This window comes from Orcinus orca, chromosome 1 (assembly GCF_937001465.1).
Source record: "Orcinus orca chromosome 1, mOrcOrc1.1, whole genome shotgun sequence".
Lineage (NCBI taxonomy): Eukaryota > Metazoa > Chordata > Mammalia > Artiodactyla > Delphinidae > Orcinus > Orcinus orca.
Genome location: NC_064559.1, coordinates 155038644 through 155058208, shown reverse-complemented (window position 1 = coordinate 155058208; position 19565 = coordinate 155038644). Strand labels below are relative to the sequence as shown.

The 19565-nt window shown below is 38.4% G+C and overlaps 1 protein-coding gene across 18 annotated transcripts in view; it reads left to right on the top strand.

Moving 5' to 3' along the window:
* The window catches only part of MIER1 (MIER1 transcriptional regulator), a 56138-nt gene extending 47327 nt beyond the window's left edge, over positions 1-8811 (top strand). For 17 of the 18 annotated variants that reach the window (XM_033407510.2, XM_049698273.1, XM_049698294.1 and 14 more), the window contains 2 exons: positions 2912-3051; positions 5812-8811. In XM_033407510.2, coding sequence (XP_033263401.1) covers positions 2912-3051; positions 5812-6140 — 469 coding nt within the window. In that variant the 3' untranslated portion in view covers positions 6141-8811. Of the gene's footprint in view, positions 1-11; positions 191-2911; positions 3052-5811 lie in introns of those variants that run through there. The other variant, XR_007471843.1, reaches the window with a different exon arrangement.
* The last annotated feature ends 10754 nt before the right edge of the window (positions 8812-19565 follow it).

Genomic DNA, 19565 nt, shown 5'->3' with positions numbered 1-19565 from the left:
ACCCATTTCAGAAATAATGTTCACACATGAACTACAGGCAATCTGTCGTCACCAGCAGTAAGAACATAAGAATTGCCATGCTGGGTCAGACCCATGGTTCATCCAGTTTTCTCTTTCAGAAAGCATCACCAAGGGAAGTGTTGTGGGCTGGCTTAGTTGGTCCTCTGTGATGTCAAGCTCAACAGGTTAGGTAGGGATGTGCTGCCAAACATTTTAGTTTTTCTAATAATCTCTCCGTAGCTTCTGAAAACTTTTTGAAGATATTTATATTTGTAACCTTGATTCTCCTTAAGGTTTAAGTATTCTGTAGGTGGAGTAGTCTCAGTTAAAAGTAATCCCATATCTTCTCTTTTCTCAGGCTTTAAGAGTTAACAGCATGTTCCCTGGTGTTATCGTAGGAAGTGAAGAAATGCTTTTCCCCCTAGACAAGAATACTGTGTTTTTGTAGGCTTCAGTTATATCCCCTCCGGGGTCTTTTATAAAGTTTTTTGTTTTTTTAACTGAAAACTATAATTCTTTTACTCCTGTTTGTCCCTTTTAGCTGTGTTAAATCTCCTATAAGAAGCCACGACCAGACCGTATATTCCAGATTGGGAGAAATTGTGGTTTTCTGTAGGCATGAAGATATTTTTCTAGTTTGCTTCCAGGACCTTCTCTTTCTGTTAATAGTTGCACTTTAAGTGACCGCACAAAACATTAAGTTAATGCCTTTAGACAAAAATTGGACTGAATTTTAAAATTTTCCTCCTTAGTCAGAATCAATAGTTAAGAGCAGATTATCCTGAAAGTTATTTGCTCATTTTTCTGTTACATTGTTACCTTCCATTTGTTCACCAGAATGAAGCACATTGCCACTTTTCTGCCTATAAATGGCCTTTGAAAGATCCTACTGTGGATTCTGTCAGTTCACTACCTACCTGGAAGAATTGGTAGCCATATACAAATTGAAGATTTTGCTGTAACAGCCTTGCAAATAATTGTTTTCAAAGTAAAAATTAACTCAGCATAACTCGAACTATTTGAATGCTACTCCAGCCTCCTGTACGGTCTACCTGACTCTTCCTTTCTTAAGCATTCTGGATGCCATTAACCTTTAAGAAATAATAGTAATAAGTCTTTCACAATATCATTGTTATATTCAGAAATTTAAAATAATTTTGATATCTAGTCAGTTCTAGCTTCCTTTGCGTGGCTTTTAACATCCTCCATTACCCATTCCCACTATGCCAAATTTATTTCCAACAATTCTTCCTCATGCATCATCTGTTTCTGTTAGCTTTAGCTTCTGAAGTCCCTTTGGCATTGCATTCATCATGCTCATTCTGTTTCTGTGTGATTGTTCTGTAATGGTGAATGACATAAAGCCAAAGAGATCTTAAAAGACCATGAAATTTCATTCCCTCCATTTATAGATGAGGAAAATAAGGCCTAGAATGTTAAATTGATTAGTTCGTGGTCATATATGTTTCTTTGATATGTGTTAGTTTGTACTCTTAACCTGTTGGAAGCTTCTTGAGGTCAGATTCTACATCCCTATATTATAAACTACACATTTATAATGTATGTCCCTGTATATAAACGACAACGTGATCACGTAGTTTGAGATTAAAACTATAGTTACTAGTCTGTTCTAGACTGTTACCACAGACTTTCAGTAAAGTCCCAAAAGCCCTTCCGTGGTTTCCTTCTTGTCCACATTCTTTCTTACGCCGCTCACAAAATTCTAAAAGATAGGATTTGCCTTACTATTTGTTATACTTATTCTGAGGGAATTTAAAAATAAATAAGGTATTTTGGTTTTTATTGCACTTCTCTGCACCGTGCACAACTTAGGCACTGGTGGTGCAGTGATAAAGCAGACTAAACTCCCTGCTTTCAGGGAACTATTCCAGCACAGGTGATGGCAGACTTTTTCTGTAAAGAGCTAGAGAGTAAATGTTTTAGGCTTTTGCAGGCGTTAAGTTCTCTTGCAACTACTTAGCTCTGCTATTGTGAAAAGCAGCCATAGACACTGTGTAAGTGAATGGATGTGGCTGTGTTGCAGTAAAATACTGTCCACAAAAATAGGTGGCCAGCCCACAGGCCATAGTTTGCTGACCTTTATTCTAGTGACTTAATAGCACTTCATAGTTCATAAAACACTTCGCTACACATATCTTATACAACAGCCCTGTGTGGTAGATAGGTCATGTATGGTTACATGCATTTTATAGGTAAAGACACTAGACCTGAGAGAGAGAAGTATTTCGTTCAGATCTTCTAACCTCAACCCAATGTCACTTAACCACAAATGTCTTCCCATGCCATACAGTTAGGAATGACTTAGGGAAGGAAGTAACTTCACCTCTAACAATATATGGGCAGATACAGCTGGCAGATAAGCCCAGGAACTTAGTGAGCTTACTATAGCTTAGCTCTAGCAGAAAGGTAATATAGAAGGTAACAGGAAGGTAATTCATTATTAGGTCCTAATTTGTCTTTCAGGTATTGCCGTAGCCATCCAGTAGTCTTTATGAGCTTTACAGTTCCAACCTGTGTCTGTTCAGACATTCTTCTGTACTCCTCCTGATTGACATCATCCCTGCCTCTTCATTTACAGATTTTCTGATTTTAGTTGGGCCCCTCTGATCACTTGCCTACAGTTTTTAAAGTTTTAAAACTTCCTATAGGTCTCTAAAATTTGCTAGTGTAGAGGACTTACATATTTTTCCTACAAACATGTAACCAAAAGGAGCTTTTCCATTTAAATGTTCAGATACTGGTGTCATAGATGAGGCACTGGAATAAATGTAAGTGAAAATTAGGATATATTTGCTAATAAAGCCTTCTAAATTTAACTTAAGTCAATTTTAATTTTCAGCTGTTTTTAATATAAGAAAATAATTGTCTTATTATTTTACTCAATTTTAAGGGATTACATGGATCGTCTTCTAGATGAAAGTGAAAGTGCTGCTTCTAGTCGAGCACCATCCCCTCCCCCAACTGCCTCAAACAGTAGTAACAGCCAGTCTGAGAAAGAAGATGGCACTATAAGCAATAGTAATCAAAATGGTAAGCAACCAAGAACACTTAGATTTCTTCATAGTGACGGGCACTTTTCTTTCAGTAGCTTGGAAAATTCAGTTTTGGTGTCTCTTAAACTTCCAAAGCAGAACTGAAGTCATAATTGTAAATACCAGATGAAACATAGTATCAGCATACATATATACTAACACACAGAATATGTACAAGTCAGTTGGAAAGAATTCCCATTGATATCACTGAAAAGTATATATAATAAAGTATACTATCAACAGTGACCATTTCTTTTAAGAAATTAAGAAAATAGCATCTGTTTTCTTATCAGGTTGGAATGTCTAGATATAAGTATTCTTGTTAAGTCTTAGACCGAAACTCCAGCCATTTCACATCAGAAATACACAGATATTTATGAAATACTTTCAGAGCTTGTAACACTTTATTAGGAAACTGATTTAAGCATATAAACGAAAAGAAGCAGATAACAAGGGCACTCTTTAAAATATTTTCCTCCTTGATAACATAATAACCTTGAAGGACGAGTAAAGATAAAGCAGGTGTCAGCCTGTGCATTAATATTGTACAGAAACATTCATTTTTATGTCCATGAAAAAGAGAAGCAAAAAGCATACTAATATGTTTGAGATTCAGATAGTGTTCTTGTTTAAAATATACAGTGGACCAAGGATCACTGAGCTGATCAGTAAGACCTAGTCAGAGAATTATCTTGATTTCTACTTTAATTAAAATAGTCTTAAGTAAGACCATTGCTAAGCAGAAAGTAATAAATCCTCCAGTCCTTTTTAGGAGGAAACTGGTGAATTAGAGACAAGCTCTGCCCACCTGCATTCTGATGTAACAGCTTTAGGGGAGGGCCAGTGGAGAGCTAACCTCCCCCTGACAGAAACTAGAAGAGGAATACTGTGAAGAATTTGAACTTTGTTCTGATCTTTGCTCTCACACTGGCATTTAATATTACTGTGGTGAATATACTTTCTTCATTTAATGACTCCTCTCTATTCCCTCACTACTTCCCCTCTAAGAACAAGCCAAACAAATATTAGGGCCCAGCTGTTTCCTGATTCAAGAAGGTTCATTGACATGATTTCTAATGCCAATCACATCCATCCTGAAGTTGAATAAGAAGCTGAGACTGACTTTGGGACTAGGGGTGGAAACTCAGGGAGGCAGACGGTTGGTAGTACAGTCAGCCCTCTGTATCGATGGGCTCTGCATCTGCAGATTCAACCAACTGCATAGCAAAAATATTTGAAGAAAGAAAAAATTCCAGAAAATTCCACAAAGCAAAACTTGAATTTGCTCTGTGCTGACAGCTATTTACATAGCATTTACACTTTATTAGGTATTATAAGAAATCTAGAGATGATTGAAAGTACATGGGTCATATGAATTTTTCGTGCTGTCTTATTTATATAAGGGATGAGCATCTATGGGTTTTGGTATCCGAGGGGGTCCTGGAACCAATCCCCTACAGATGCCAGGGACTGCTGTATTTCTGTCTTTTCTTATTTGCTGATAACACCAAATAAATTGTTTCCCTTTCTTTTCCTTCTTTGTTTTTTAACCATTTGATGATAACATGCAGTTAGCCAAGGAAGAGTGTTCATAAGTTACTTATAAATTACTCAGCCCAGAAGCCATTCACATCAGGTACAATTAAGATTTCCAGGTTTTTCAAGGAAAGGAAGGAACTTTGCAACCCAACTGTCTTTTTTTGTAAGGGGCTTTAATTCATGTCTTGAAATCTACTAGTGCTTTTTGACCTAATGAGAGTGTCACCAAGCTTCTTGTGCTTACTATGACAAAATCACTCCTCCACTGTCATATGGCGCATAATCGCATAAGCATACATGACTTGAGTGCACCTTTGAGCTGGGGAAATAGTATATTTTATTGGACCAAAATGTGTATTTGAGGCTCTCGTTCTTTATAGTGAATATTTTTCAGAAAATTAAATTTAAATTATCTCCAGTGGCACATTCTATATTTTACATTAAGTATTTGCAAAATTTCTCCATTTTGCAGTCAACTCTAACATGACCTTTTGTCACTTCATTAGAGTAATTATACTCTTTCTTTTCTCAATCTGTTATGAAGGAATTTGTGTTTACTTTTAGCATTTTCAAGTGTACGCTTGGACAGTGCAAGAATTAATTTAACATTATGACAGAATATTTAAATCTGTTTAGATAAATATAGCATATGATCTTTACCCTTAAAGCATAATACCTGTAGATTTACATTAAGAATGAAAACGTCGTGTCATCCTGCTTTTTATATACAGCAGTAGAAAACTCAAACTTCTAAAGAAAGAATATAATTTTTTCATGGTTTTAGAAAGTTTTGGCCTTTTTGCTAAATCTGAATAATTTATGCATATCTTTGCTTTAACTCAGCTTATTTAGACTGCTGGATCCATTGCTTATTTGTTGCTACGTATAATACCAGCATGCTATTAATATATGCCAAATTCTGTTCTTAATTCTTTACATTTATTAACTTATTTAATCTTCACAGCAATCCTATAAATTTGTTGTTATCCTCATTGTATATGTGATGAAACTGAGGTACGAGAGAGTGTAAATAACATGCCTAAGGTCACACAGCTACTAAAGTAAATAAAGCCAGAATTCAAACCATATGTATACACAGATTTGATACCTCACTTGCTCAATAAAAAGTTATTTTACAGCTGTTTATAGCTGTGTTATAATAGTTTACAGATTTAGCTTTTTAATATTAGCAGTTTCATTCATGTTTCTTCCAACTTAGGGGTGTCATCTAATGGACCAGGTGAAACATTAAACAAAGAAGAAGTGAAAGTTGAAGGGTTACACGTTAATGGACCAACAGGTGGAAGTAAGAAACCACTTCACACAGATATGGATACTAATGGTTATGAAACAGATAACCTTACCACTGACCCAAAAATTGCCCATACGACTGCAAGAAATGAAAGTGATTTTGATGAAAAAAGTGAGAGACCTGCCAAAAGGCGAAGGGTGAACAGCAATGGAAAAGAAAGTCCGGGTTCTTCTGAATTTTTCCAAGATGCAGTCTCACATGGAAAATTTGAAGAACTTGAAAACACAGACGACTAAATTTTAGACTTATTTTACTTTCTTTGGAGTAAATTCTGGTGTGACTAAAGTTTTCAGGGTTGATGGGTGACCTTAAAAAGTTGACTTCCTTGAAGCAGTTGGTTAAAATTTGAAAATTTGAATTGTCCTAACTTTAGTAAATAAGATTTCATAATTCTGCCTTTTGCAGACTTTTTACTTGAAAATTGTGAAGGCCCTTTTAAGGATATAAAACAAATAGTTTAGTAAATTTGAAAGATATATCTGTACCTTCTCATTTGACGTATTAATCCTAAAATTTCACTACAAGGTACTTTTTGCTTAGTTTGATGGCAGAGAAGAAAAAAACAAGTTCAAATTTCTGATTAACACCAATTTTTCTGAGTTTCTTGAAATGTCTTTTATGACATTTTTCTTCTCCATACAAATTGAGTTATCATTAAGGAAACCCTTATGAATCCTGAAAGTTATGCTAGCATGATTTTTTTATATATAGAAGTTTAAAAATAAACCAAGTCAGGTTTGTATATGTAAAATTGTTGACATCAATGATGTCTTTCCATATTCTTATCTGGGCTTAAGAAATACATTCTGTATTTTTCCAGATTCTTTGTAGCCTTTGGAAGATTTTTACAGTACATATGTCTTGACTGAGCTGTCCTTTCTTAATACAAAAGCTTGTATAATTTTCTTAACTTGTACAGTTGGTAAACTTTTATGAGAGGAATTGATACTCTGAGTCTGTCAGCTTTCATTTTATTTTGCTAAGGTTTTTCTAATGAATTTTTAAGTGTTTGTGTAGTAACTAAGTCATGTTTCTTATATCCAGGTGGTAAAAGCATTCATAAAGGATTGTGAACATTTGTTTTTTTTCAAGTTTCTACTTAAGGACAAATAGTTTGAGAACTCTGAAATTAAGCATGATACTTAGATCACATAGTTTGTTTTGCATTTGCTATAATTTTCAAAATTATTTTTGAATCAAGACAAAAGTTTAATGTTGGCTTAAGTGCTTAAATGTATCATGCTGACCAGAATCCTGTTCAGTTATTTTTATATGCATTACAAAATTTCCCATTTTTGCATTAAATAAACAGGGGAAAAGGTCAAGTGATACTTAGATGTTGGCACACACAAGGAGTTGGCAGGCAACAGTACTGATTTTATGAGGAAAAAGTGATAAAGATAGAAGTTTTTAGACTTCCAGTTAACAATCCAGCTTTTCAGATTTGATAGTGTATTTCCAAAATGAAAATAAGATATTCAGTAACCACTGCTCTGTGTGATTACAAATAGGATCATCCATTTGCATAGCCTTGCAATAGTGCCATTTTATTTTTAGTGCAAAATTCTTGTTTAAAAAATGTAGTTTTATACAGCTGATAGACCAACCTATATCCAAACTTTTATAAAAGATTATTAACTATTGTTTTATCACACAGGCATACCCCAAATGCTTCTACTGATTCATTTTCAGCCATCAAAGAGCCAATGCCTTTTTAAAATAAATCTTCTGCGGTCTTGTTTTTAATGGCTCAACTGTCTAATGCAATTGAGTAGAGGTTTGCACTGAGAAATTGGTTTAGGCCTTATCCCCCATGAAGTATTACTATTAACCTATGTTCAGACTGCTTCCCTCCACCAATGTGAACTTTTTCTCCCCAAACAGTGTTAAAAGCCACTTTACAACACTTGACTTCATATGATGTAGATTCATTGTTGTTACATACACATCCAAGTAAATCAAAGTTTTGGGTGGAAGTGTTGAGAAGCGTGAACAACTTCTTGTTTTTGTTTTACCTAGAACATTAATTTATCCAGAATGGCAGCTTTTGCAGATGGTCACTATCCATTTTCTAAATCAGCTTTTATTATACGAATCCAAAGTGTCCTAGCTCTTTGTCAAAGGTGGTCTATAGAAATAGTGATGATGAACTTTAAGTTGTTGCAATATTAGAGTTGCCATTTTCACCTTTTTTTTGAAAGATGCATTTTGTTTGCAGGTTTGTGAAGTTCTTGCAGACTAACATTACAGGAACATTTTAAATAAATTCTCAGGCATGTTTGCAAATACGGCACATGTTGTATACATGTTAGGAAATTTTACTTTTCTTGATCTTTTTAAAGTATGCCTAATGAAAGACATTCCACTATTATAATACATAATGCTCAGCTTTTCACAGAGAAATATTTAATTGTATTTTATGTTTATACAGGTATTTCACACAGTACTTTGTTCTTCATAATGCAGCCACTATAACTTGATGTCATTGCACTACTTTAAAAATTTTTAGTAATACCATGAATTTAATTTGCTTAAGATTTAGTACATTTCATAACTCTTGAACTCTTGACAAATTGCATTGGGAAAAGGCGGCTTCGTTAATAGTTACTTAGTCTCCCTCACCCCATACCTACCCCCAGCAAAGCACTATCTATCTATCTTCATTTGGAATGGTTTTCTGTTTTATGATGATGTGCTTTCAAAAGAGTTCAAAATTTGTAACTCAGTTCAACACAAATCTGTTGAGCTTTCAAATGTATTTGAAGTAATATTCAAATAGGCATTTAAAATTATGAATTAGATGTTTTAAAATTTATGCATAGTAATTTTGCACTATTAGGAAATTCCCTTCCCCTAGTCCCTGTCTGCCATTCTGAATATGCTTATTAAAATATTTTTTTAAACATATTTGCCTATATAATGCTTTGTGAATGATTTTTATTAGATTGAATAGGTTTTAATTATAGATTTTAAGTTTGTATAATGCACACTGTTTACAATGCAAATATATACAACTTCTGTTCCTTCTGCTCCTAGACGAAGTGCGTGAACTAGTGTTTCGGTGGCTCCTGATCCCTTTGACGTCATGGGTGAATGATGTATTTTTGTCTTTTTTTTTTCCTCCAGAGAGATCCTTTGGTCTGTGGACCTCTATTCACCTGTTTCTCTTCCTCTGAACTATTTAATTAAAAACATTTTGTTTCCTTCTTTTGCAGTGCAGTGTATATGCCACATGTGAATTTGCAGAAAAACTTTTGTCACAGTATTTGATTTACTCTCAATGGAAAATTAAGAGTGGGCACTTTGAAAATTGGGGCTGATGAATTTTCATAGGCAAGATGTGTGCTGATGACGCTAGGGGGTGTGTAACCAGCTCTATATCTCTACTAAATACCAAATCAGAAATACAGGTTTTCCTAACTATAATCCATATTCATGAAAAGTGCTAATGTGGAAAACCATATAAATCTCTCTCCCTAAAAATGACCTTCCTGTATCACATAAGTCTACTGATTATAAACTTTTTATCGTAAAATCGACTCTGCTCTTTAATAATCAAGTTTATCCTTTGCAGAATCTTAAGGGTCATACCCCCCCCCCCCAGTTATGGACTGATTTTAATGTATTTAAATATCTGCATTAATCTGTCTTCTAATACCAATTTTCTATAACCTTATTTCTTATTTACCCTTAGTATTGTGCTGGCATCTTTGACATCTGTGTGTGTTTTTCCTTTTCCGAACATGATTGTTTTTTATCTTAATTTGTTTTTATACTAGCTTCTGTGACTTATTTAGGATACATAATACACAGTTGACCCTTGAACTAAACAGGTTTGAACTTAATGGGTCCATTTATATGCAGATTTCTTTCAGTAGTAAATACTACAGCACTACATGATCCATGGTTGGTTGAATCCGTGGACGTGGGACACTGGATGAGAGAGGAATTGTATACAGAGGGCAGACTGTAAATTATATGCGGATTTTCAACTGCATAGAGGGTCAGCGCCCCAGCCCCTGCGTTGTCCACAGGTCAACTGTACTTAAAATGTCATTTTGCTTGTTCTAAGAAGTAAACTCGAATGTACTTCTAAAGTCTACTTATTCTGTGAAGAACACTGAGGAACTGCCATATAAACTGGACTTGAATTCTAATTCTCCTTTGTCCAAATTGATGATAAAGTTTTCTTTACATTTAAAGTCAGTGGTGACAAGTTTTCATCATGTTTCCATATAGAGTATTCAACAGATATTTGGGCCTGTACCTATGCAAGCTACTATGCTTGGCTTATGGCTTCAGAGGTGTGGCAACAGTAGAACTGTTGTAAGTGCAACAGTAGAACTGCATGCTGAGTACAAGGAGAGGAAGAGTAGGCACCATCTCAGGGAAATGAATTAATGACTCCATGCCCTATAATTCTAGCTAAATAAGATTTTCCTCTAACTTAATATATTTGTTAGAAATTAAGCGACATAAAATAAATGTACGAGTCCCGTAAGAAAGCATTTATTTTTACCATTTCCTGCAGGGCGGATTACAACAGCTGTGGATTATGCAGGACTCACCCCTTTTGTCATTCACTGTCCAGGGAGCACTACTGTAAGGTGGGGAGGCTCCTGATTTCCTAAAGAAAGAGAGGTGAGGCCTAATCTAAATTTGGCCTGATTATACAATTTCACTTTTTGCTATTATCATCATTAACATGAATGGTTGACTGAATGTAGAGCTGGTTAAATGTGTCTTTCTGCACACCAACTAGAACATGTTTGCCAAGTGAGTTCAGGTAGGTTCTAAAATAAATGGTTTTGCTCTTTCTCTCCAAAAGACAATGGACTTCGAATTAATGTGAGGAATATACACTTAAGCTTTTTTTTTTTTTTTTTTTTTTTTTTGGCGGTACGCGGGCCTCTCACTGTTGTGGCCTCTCCCGTTGCAGAGCACAAGCTCCATACGCGCAGGCTCAGCGGCCATGGCTCACGGGCCCAGCCACTCCGCGGCATGTGGGATCCCCCCCGACCGGGGCACGAACCCGTGTTCCCCGCATTGGCAGACAGACCCTCAACCATTGCGCCACCAGGGAAGCCCCCCACTTAAGCTTTTTAAGCAGAAAAAGATCTGGACCCTGAGTTAGTGTGGTTTCTTTCAGAACTGAACGAAATGAAGCAGAGAATGGCATCAGAGCCATTTTAAATTCCTGAGCCACTTTAAACTCCCGACCAGAAAATCTGGGTTGAGGGAAAGAACTCGCCCTCAGTCTACCCTTGTCACCAGTTGTGCTTTAGCTGAGTGAACAAGAGAAACCAGCTCTGGCTGTGGTGCCAGTCGTTCTGAGTCTGAATACTCCATTAATCCCCTCTGAACACATATTTGTAGAGGGTGGAAATTTGGATGGCTGGTGGTTCTGAGCTTTCAAACAGCCTGAATTCCCGGCTCCATGAACTGCCTTGCCATGTGGCCTTCTTACTGCATTGCTGTCTGCATCTGCCTCCAGTGTTCAGCAGACAAGTGGTTGCATTTCAGAAACACACTATAAACACAACTGGGCTGTGTCTACAAATCTCCTAAGTGGCTAATGCTAATATTCGGCCAAAAAGGATGAAACAGCTCGTTTAGCTCTCTCCTCTGCCACAATCTGTGTCATACCTTTAAGTGAAAAGAGCAGGATGACCCCAGTTTTGTTCAAGGGATATATTTCATGCATATGTATGGTTAGGAAAAACGAAGGCCATATGCCAAAAATGTTATTTCTAGGTGGATTTACACTGGCTCTTACTAAAGACTTAAGTCTTCTATGTAGCACTAGTCACAGGGGGCATTTTGGTTTTGTAGGATTATCACCCCCTTGTGATCGTAAGCCTCATGAGAGGAAGGGCCATGTTTGTTTTCTGACTATCCTCTCAGAAGATTGACCCACTCATTTCCTTATCTCTGATTATACCTCCATTACAACCAAGGGATAGTCTAAAATATGCACAGTTGACCCTTAAACACAGATTTGAGCTGTGTTGGGTCCTCTTATACGTGGGTATCTTTTTCCAATAAATATAGTGCCTGTATTTCCATTTTACAGGGGGGAAGGTTAGTGTTTGATTGGAGATCACAATATGGGGAATCAAAAGAATTAGGGTTTGAGTCCTGATTCTATCCAAACTCTCAGCTTCCTGCCCTTGGGTGAGTCATTTACTAGTCCCTTTGTTTTGGAGGCAGAAATAGCAGTACTTGGATTTTCGACTGCACAGGATTGGGGTAGGCACCCCTAACACTCCCACTATTCAAGGGTCAACTGTACTTTATTCAGAATCCTATTCAAACAGCCTTGTCTACACCATGCCACCTCTTTCCATCCCACTTATCCAAATTCAGCCATATTTCAAGATTTCCCCTCTTGATTTGGCCACTACTTTTGTCATACATATTGTGCTAAATAAACAGCTGAACTGCCCATCTGTAAAATAAGCATGACACCCACAGTGCCAGTATCACAGGGATTATAAAATCACACATGGGAAATTTTTTTTATCCCCAGAAAGTACTAGATAAAGACCTAGTAGTAGTACAGATCTATAATCCCCTACCCAAAATCCCCACAGCCAGAATTTTTCAGATTTTAGGGAGGTAATACATCTGTTCTATAAAAGATCCATGGCAGGGTATAGAACCTATGGTAAAAACACTTATGTCCACAATAAAATGTATTCGTATTCATACAAATTTCAGGTCAAATACTGCTGCCAAATGAGTTTGCCAACAAACTCAAGAAAAAACTTGGTTTTCAGAGCAATGTGAATTTCAGAACTACAAGCTTGTAGTAGCCTTCAAATTTGGTAGTGGTCACTTGGCAGTTGATTCCAATTTCCTTTACTTTGTTATGTAACTGGCAAAGAGGAAGGTAAACAGGAAGCCGAAAGTAAAATAGCAGGGTGTGCTTTGCTAGGTACGGCAGCCACAACAGAACCCTGTACACTGGTCCTTCCGCAGAGCCAAGAAGCAGCCTGTACATGAAGCAGCAAGTGGGTGAGAGGAACCTGCCAGAGCCCAGATGTAGCCCTTCTGGAACCTCCCACTCAGTCCTCTGATTTTATAGAAGGGAAAACCTAAGGCCCAAAATGGAGAAATCACTTGTCCAAAGTTCAACAGCCTTAGACTGAGCTTCTTAGACAAGATCAGATCCCTGTCTCTTTCTTTCACGACACTTAATAGTTATATAAGTAGGTATGCGTGGCTAGGGCCATGGGCTCAACCCTTGGCCAATCAGTCCCTATGGCCAGGGAAGTGGATACTATTAGCCATCCTTTAGCCAACTCATAAGGTGGGAGCTCCTTTTGGATTCATTTGGCTAGGACAGTTGGGGAAGAGCCATTCCCTCAAAAGGAGCATGTGCCGATCACAGACGAAGGGTCTTCAGGCAGCTAAAACAAGCCTATTGCAAATAATACATGTACCATTATTGAGTGATTGCCATTACATGCACTGGGCTAAACACTCATAAACCAATCTCAAAACGATATTTCCCCCAACTTACAAATGGGGAAACTAAGCCACCTTGAGAAGTTGAAAGACTTAACCTTTCCAATCATTTGGATTTTGTTCACTTTGTATTTTTCCAGGTTGGATCTTTGCGTTCAGGGAAGATGTGTGTTCTGGGGTAAAAAGCAGATGTTGCTTGCAAACAACATTTTCTCCTAGCCTGTTTCCCACAAGTCAGTTTTGGAAAGGAGAAAGTCCACAAATTGAAAAGATGGTCAGTAGGCTCTGGGAAAAGCTGGAATGCAAATCTCGTTGAGTAAGACATCAAAGGAATGGCTGCATGGGGTGTAGGACAGGCTGCACTCAACGCACTGGAACTTCCAGGAGTAAAAAATATCACTGTGCCGAAGTCTGGAATCTGTGGTGCCACCTGCCTTCAAAGGACACCTTAGAGTTAGTCATTAAGATGAGTTCAGCAGTGACCATGAGGGACTGAAGACAAGAATGTCCCCCTTCTATATTCTAGGCACCAGGTGACTCTCCCTTCAATCTTGTCTAACCTTAGAGGACTGAGATTGAGTATCCTGCCAAGTGGCAAGATGGGGACTCATGTAATTTGATTTAAAAGAATAATTTGACATTTCCTCCACATGCAGACATTACACTGTACTGCAGCTCCAAGAACTCAGAGCAAAAGGTAGGCCTTACAGGAAGGCAAATTTATATTCTGTACAGCAAAGAATTTCTCACAATTACCACTGTCCAACAATGGGACCTCCTGTGCCTGTTTCCTCACCTTTAAAATAAAGTTAATAATGGGACTTATATTAAAGGACAGTTTAGAGGATTCGAATGTACTTATATGTAAGGTGCCAAGAAGAAATGCCTCCCTAGCATGTAGCAAATGCTCAGTAAACTTATTTTTACTGTGGGTAGTGGATGTACTCTGTTCCATGGCTACACTTCAAATTTACCTTTTTGGAAAACACTTGGAAACCTAAGATAAATACTTAACAGTTATGTTCATGTTTGGTCTCCTGAAGACATTAGATTTCAGCCAAAAAAAAAAAAAAAAAAATTCACCACAGTTTTACTTACTTATAAACAAAAAATAGAAACAGATCTCATCATCACCTATTAATCCTACCTCCTAAAATAACTCAAATCCTGTTTCTCTGCCGTGCTTTCACAACCGCATTAGGACCCCATCATTTCTCAGCAGGACTGTGCATCCTTCTCTAGCTGATGTACTTACCTGTACAGTCCCACCCTTCTTTGACCACCACCTGACAGTAAGCTGCACAGCAACCTCAGCGATCTTGTTATTGTGCAAATCTGATCTATAGCAGTTCCTTGATTGAGGCACACTGGTAGCCAGTGGGCCAAACCTGGCTGGCAGATTTGTTTTAATTCGAATGCCTTTAAGCAGGTAGGTACCACAAGCCCTACCACTCACTGTCGTATGTACTGATTGCATTCTTTCAGATTCACACTTCTTTCCTGCCTGGGCCCTGTCAGATTTGAATTTGTCAGTCTACAGTATACAATCCAAATACTGCAGCTGGCATAATCTTTCTGAAATGAAGAAGAGGCTATGTTTCTGCCTTGCTGTGCTCAAAAAATGTAGCTATTAATTGGCTACTGTTTGTCTAGATGTATTCAATTCAGGAAATACTGTGTCCCTACAACGTTACCCAGCACTCTTCTACGTGCTGTGCCGGGGACACAAGAGCAAACAAAACAGACCAACATCTCTGCCTTCATTAAGCTTAAATTTGATGAGAGGAGACAAGTGCTGTGGAGATAAAGCATGGAAGGGGAAGGGAGTATGGTGGGGTACCATTTCAGATCCACTGGCCAAGGAAGGCCCACAGAGATGGGGGCATATGCTCTAAAGACTTGGGGGGAGGGGTGGAATGCATTCCAGACAGAAACAGATACAGTGGCCCTGGAATGCTGGAGGCCTGTCCCTCCAATAGCTTCTCAGTTGAATCCTAGTTGTCCCTCAAGAATCAGCTCAAAGGCAGTTTCTCCCAAGAAATTTTTCCTACCATTCCCAGGTAGAATGGCATTCTTCCTCCCATAGATTCTTACATATAGCTCAGATAATTTCATGATTCTGTCATCATGTGTAGATATTGGCCTCAAAAATATCCACTGAAAAAAATAAGTTACCTGAAGGATAAGCAGACACGATGAGGCGCTCTGGTGAAACTCTCCTACTGCATTCTCCTAACGCAGGGATGTTATCTGGAATTCTTTGGAAAAAAGGTTTTGGAATCAAAGTCCAGATTTCAGTTTATCAGCTGAGGGACAAATCCCTCAGCCTTGTTTAAGCCACCATTTGTACATTGTCCCATGAAAACGCATGATAGAGGCCTAACTCTGTAACAGCATATAGTAGGCATAAATAAGTAAATCACAGTGCTTTTCTCCTTCCTGGAAAGCAAATTGCTTTCCACCATAGATTCCCCCAGTGGTAGCTATGGCCACAAGAGGGCACCATCAGCGTAACTGAAAAGCATGGCTGCTTTGCCTACTCAGGCTCCACCAGCCACCAGCTCCTGCCAGCTTTAAGTCCACTGTGTGTGAACTCTGAATGACGAATGCCAACTGACAGGCATATGGTGGTGATGAGCTTGGTACCACCAAGTATATTACAAGCAGACGAGGAGAAACAAGTATCCAGTGCCGTGGGGAAGAGCAAAGGCTGATCAGGATTGGAATGTGGGTTCCACAACCACAGTGCACAGCTGTACCTCCCTCAGCTTCACCTGTAAAACAAGGTCGTGCCAGGCCTCTGCTACAGGCTGTGCGCTGGCCTCAGTGAGCTCAGTCTTGCTCGATGGATGGATGAACAAACAGATGTGATGAGAGCTTCAGGGAAGAAGTCCTGGGGGCATGTGGTCACTGCTCACCTGCTGTGGATACACAAAGTCCCCAGCTCTGCGCTCTGCCCCTCTCGACAGTGCTTCTTCCGTGCTGCTCCCCAATAACCGAGGGCCCTGTGTGCGGAAGCCAAGCGAGACGATAAACCAGCAAGGGGCTGTGTGAAAGAGCATATATCTCACAAATTAGAAAGAAAAAAACTCTAAGATGATATTTAAAAGTTGATTAAAACACATGCCTTAAAGGACAGTCTCTTCAACAACTGGTGCCAGAAAAGCTGGATATTCACATGGAAAAAAAAAAAAAAAGCTGGATCCTTACCTTGAACCATACACAAAAACTAACTAAAAACAGATCCAAGACTTAAAATTATAAAACTTAGAAGAAAACGTAGACGAAAGGCTTCATGACAATGGATTTGGCAATTATCTCTTGGATATGATACCAAAAGCATAGTCAACAAAAGTAAAAATAGATTGTACTACGTCAAAATTTAAAACTACATCAAGGACACCAGTCAACAAGAATCAAAAGGCAACCTCCAGAATGGGAGAAAATATTTGTAGATAATATATTTGATAAGGGGTTAAAATTCAGGATATTTATGAAGAAATGCCTAAAATTCAAGAACAAAAAAATCCAATTGAAAAATATGGACCTGAATAGACATTTCTCCAAAGAAAGTATATTAAGTGGCCAACGAATATATGAAAAAATGCTCATTAATCATTAGGAAAATACAAGTCACAGTAACATATCACCTCACACCCAGTAGGATGGCTACCATCAATAAAACAAAATAACAAGTGTTGAAATTGGAACCCTTGTGCACTACTGGTGGGAATGTAAAATAGCACAGCCACAATGGAAAACAGTATGGCAACTCCCCAAAAAATTAAAAATAGAATTATTATATGACCTAGCAACTCCAAAAAGAATCGAAAGCATATTCGCACACCCACTCCTATAGATTTTGTGTCCCATTCCCCTCCCCCAATTTATATGTTGAAACCCCAATCCCCAATAAGATGGTATTTGGAGATGGGGCCTTTGGGAGGTAATTAGGTCATGAAGGTGGAGACACTCAGGATTAGAGCCCTTATCAGAAAAATCAAGACAGCGTGCTTCCTCTCTGCTCTCCACCACGTGAGGATATGAGAAGATGGACACCTGCAAACCAGGAGGTGGGCTCTTACCAGATGCCAGATCTGCTGGCATTTTGACCTTGGACATCCCAGCCTCAGAACTGTGAGAAAAAAAAATGTCTGTTGTTTACCCAGTCTGTGGCAACTTGTTAGAGCAACCCAAAGTGACAGCTTGGCTTGTTTGGCAGTATTATTCAGAATAGCCACAAGGTGGAAGAAACCAAAGTGTCCGTCAGTGGATGAACGGATAAATAAAAGCTGGTATATACATACAATGGAAAATTATTCAGCCTCAAAAAAGAAATTCTGACACGTGCTACAACACGGATGAACCTCAAGGACATTAAGTGAAATAAGACAATCACAAAATGACAAATACTGTATGATTTCACTCATACGAGTTATCTAGAGTAGTCAAATTCAGAGAGACAGAAAGTAGAATGGTAGCTGCCAGGGACTAGGGGGAAGGGGAAAATGGGGAGCTCTTTAATGGTTATGGATGTCAGTTTTACAAGATGAAAAAGTTCTGGAGACTGATTGCACAACAATGTGAATATACATTATACGACTGAATTGTACACTTCAAAAGTATTAGGATAGTAAATTTTATGTTTTACCACTTTTTTTTTTTAATGCCTTGATATACTTCTACCTCTGTTGAGTGTGCCAGTACCAAAAAATGCTTCCTGATGAGCATGTTTTATTTGGGGGTTATTTCCTAATAAAGCTACTCAGAGTCTTAAACACGATGAAGCAGATGAAATATTTTAAAAGCAGAGAGGTTATCAGCATTTTTTTTCCTTTCAGCTTACCACAAGTACACCAAAGACACTGGATATTTAGTTATATGTGCTATTCATGCAAAGCATTGAATGGTTATAAAAGAAAAACTGCCCCTGGTTCTTCTTCTCAATGCTCTACTCACAATATTTCTGGTCACCAAATGTGTGTGTTTTTCCCTACCAAGCCAGTCTGCTACACAGGTTGTAACAGGAACCGTAATTCAGTTCCGACACTATGTACCCGGAGTTAGCATCAGATCCTGCAGGCTAAGGGCTCAGTCTCACAAGACTGTTCCCCAACCCATTTCCAACACAAATCACAAATCCAGATTGTTACCTGTGCTTCTGAACAAACAGCTATATATCACACCCTCTCCTCACATTGGATTAATTTGTTAAGAGTGGCTCACAGAACTCAGGAAAACAGTTTACTTACTAAACTACCAGTTTATTACAAAAGGATACAAATCAGGAACAGCAGATGGAAGAGATGCAGAGGGCAAGTACATGGAGAAGGGTGCCGAGATTCCATGCCCTCTCCAGAAGCATCATCATCCCAGCACTTATGCATGTTCGATAATCTGGAAGCTGTCCAGATCTCAAAGTTTATGGATTTTTACGTAGGCTTCATTATGTTGACATGATTGACTAAATCACTGGCCATTAGTGATTGATTTAACCTCCTGCCCCTCTCCCCTCCACTTGGAGGGGGCGGGTGTGTGGAGGTTGAAAGTTCCAATATAAATCATTCAGTTGGTTCCCCGGGCAACCAGCTCCCAGCCTTAGGGAGTTTCCAAAAGTCACCTCATTAACATAAACTCAGGTATGGTTGAAAGATGCTAAGGAAAGACACCCATTTCACTGTTATGGCTCTGGAGCTATTTCAGGAACTGGAAACGATACTAAATACTGTAACAAAAGATGTTCCTATAGCTCTTATAGAAAATTACAAGGGGGCTTCCCTGGTGGCGCAGTGGTTGAGAGTCCGCCTGCCGATGCAGGGGACATGGGTTCGTGCCCCGGTCTGGGAGGATCCCACATGCCGCGGAGCGGCTGGGCCCGTGAGCCATGGCCGCTGAGCCTGCGCGTCTGGAGCCTGTGCTCTGCAACAGGAGAGGCCATAACAGTGAGAGGCCCGTTTACCACAAAAAAAAAAAAAAAAAAAAATTACAAGGGTTTTAGGAGCTGTGTGCCAGGAACAGGGACAAAGACCAAATGTATATTTCTTATTATAAATCATAATATCACAATGGCAAACAGTATTTTCTCTATTACTGGGTCTCAGTTAACTAACTTGGATGCCATCCTCTTAAATTCAGGCATACTTATGGCTCTTGACTGTCTTTGTAGGCACTTAGAAAGAAATTTTAATACA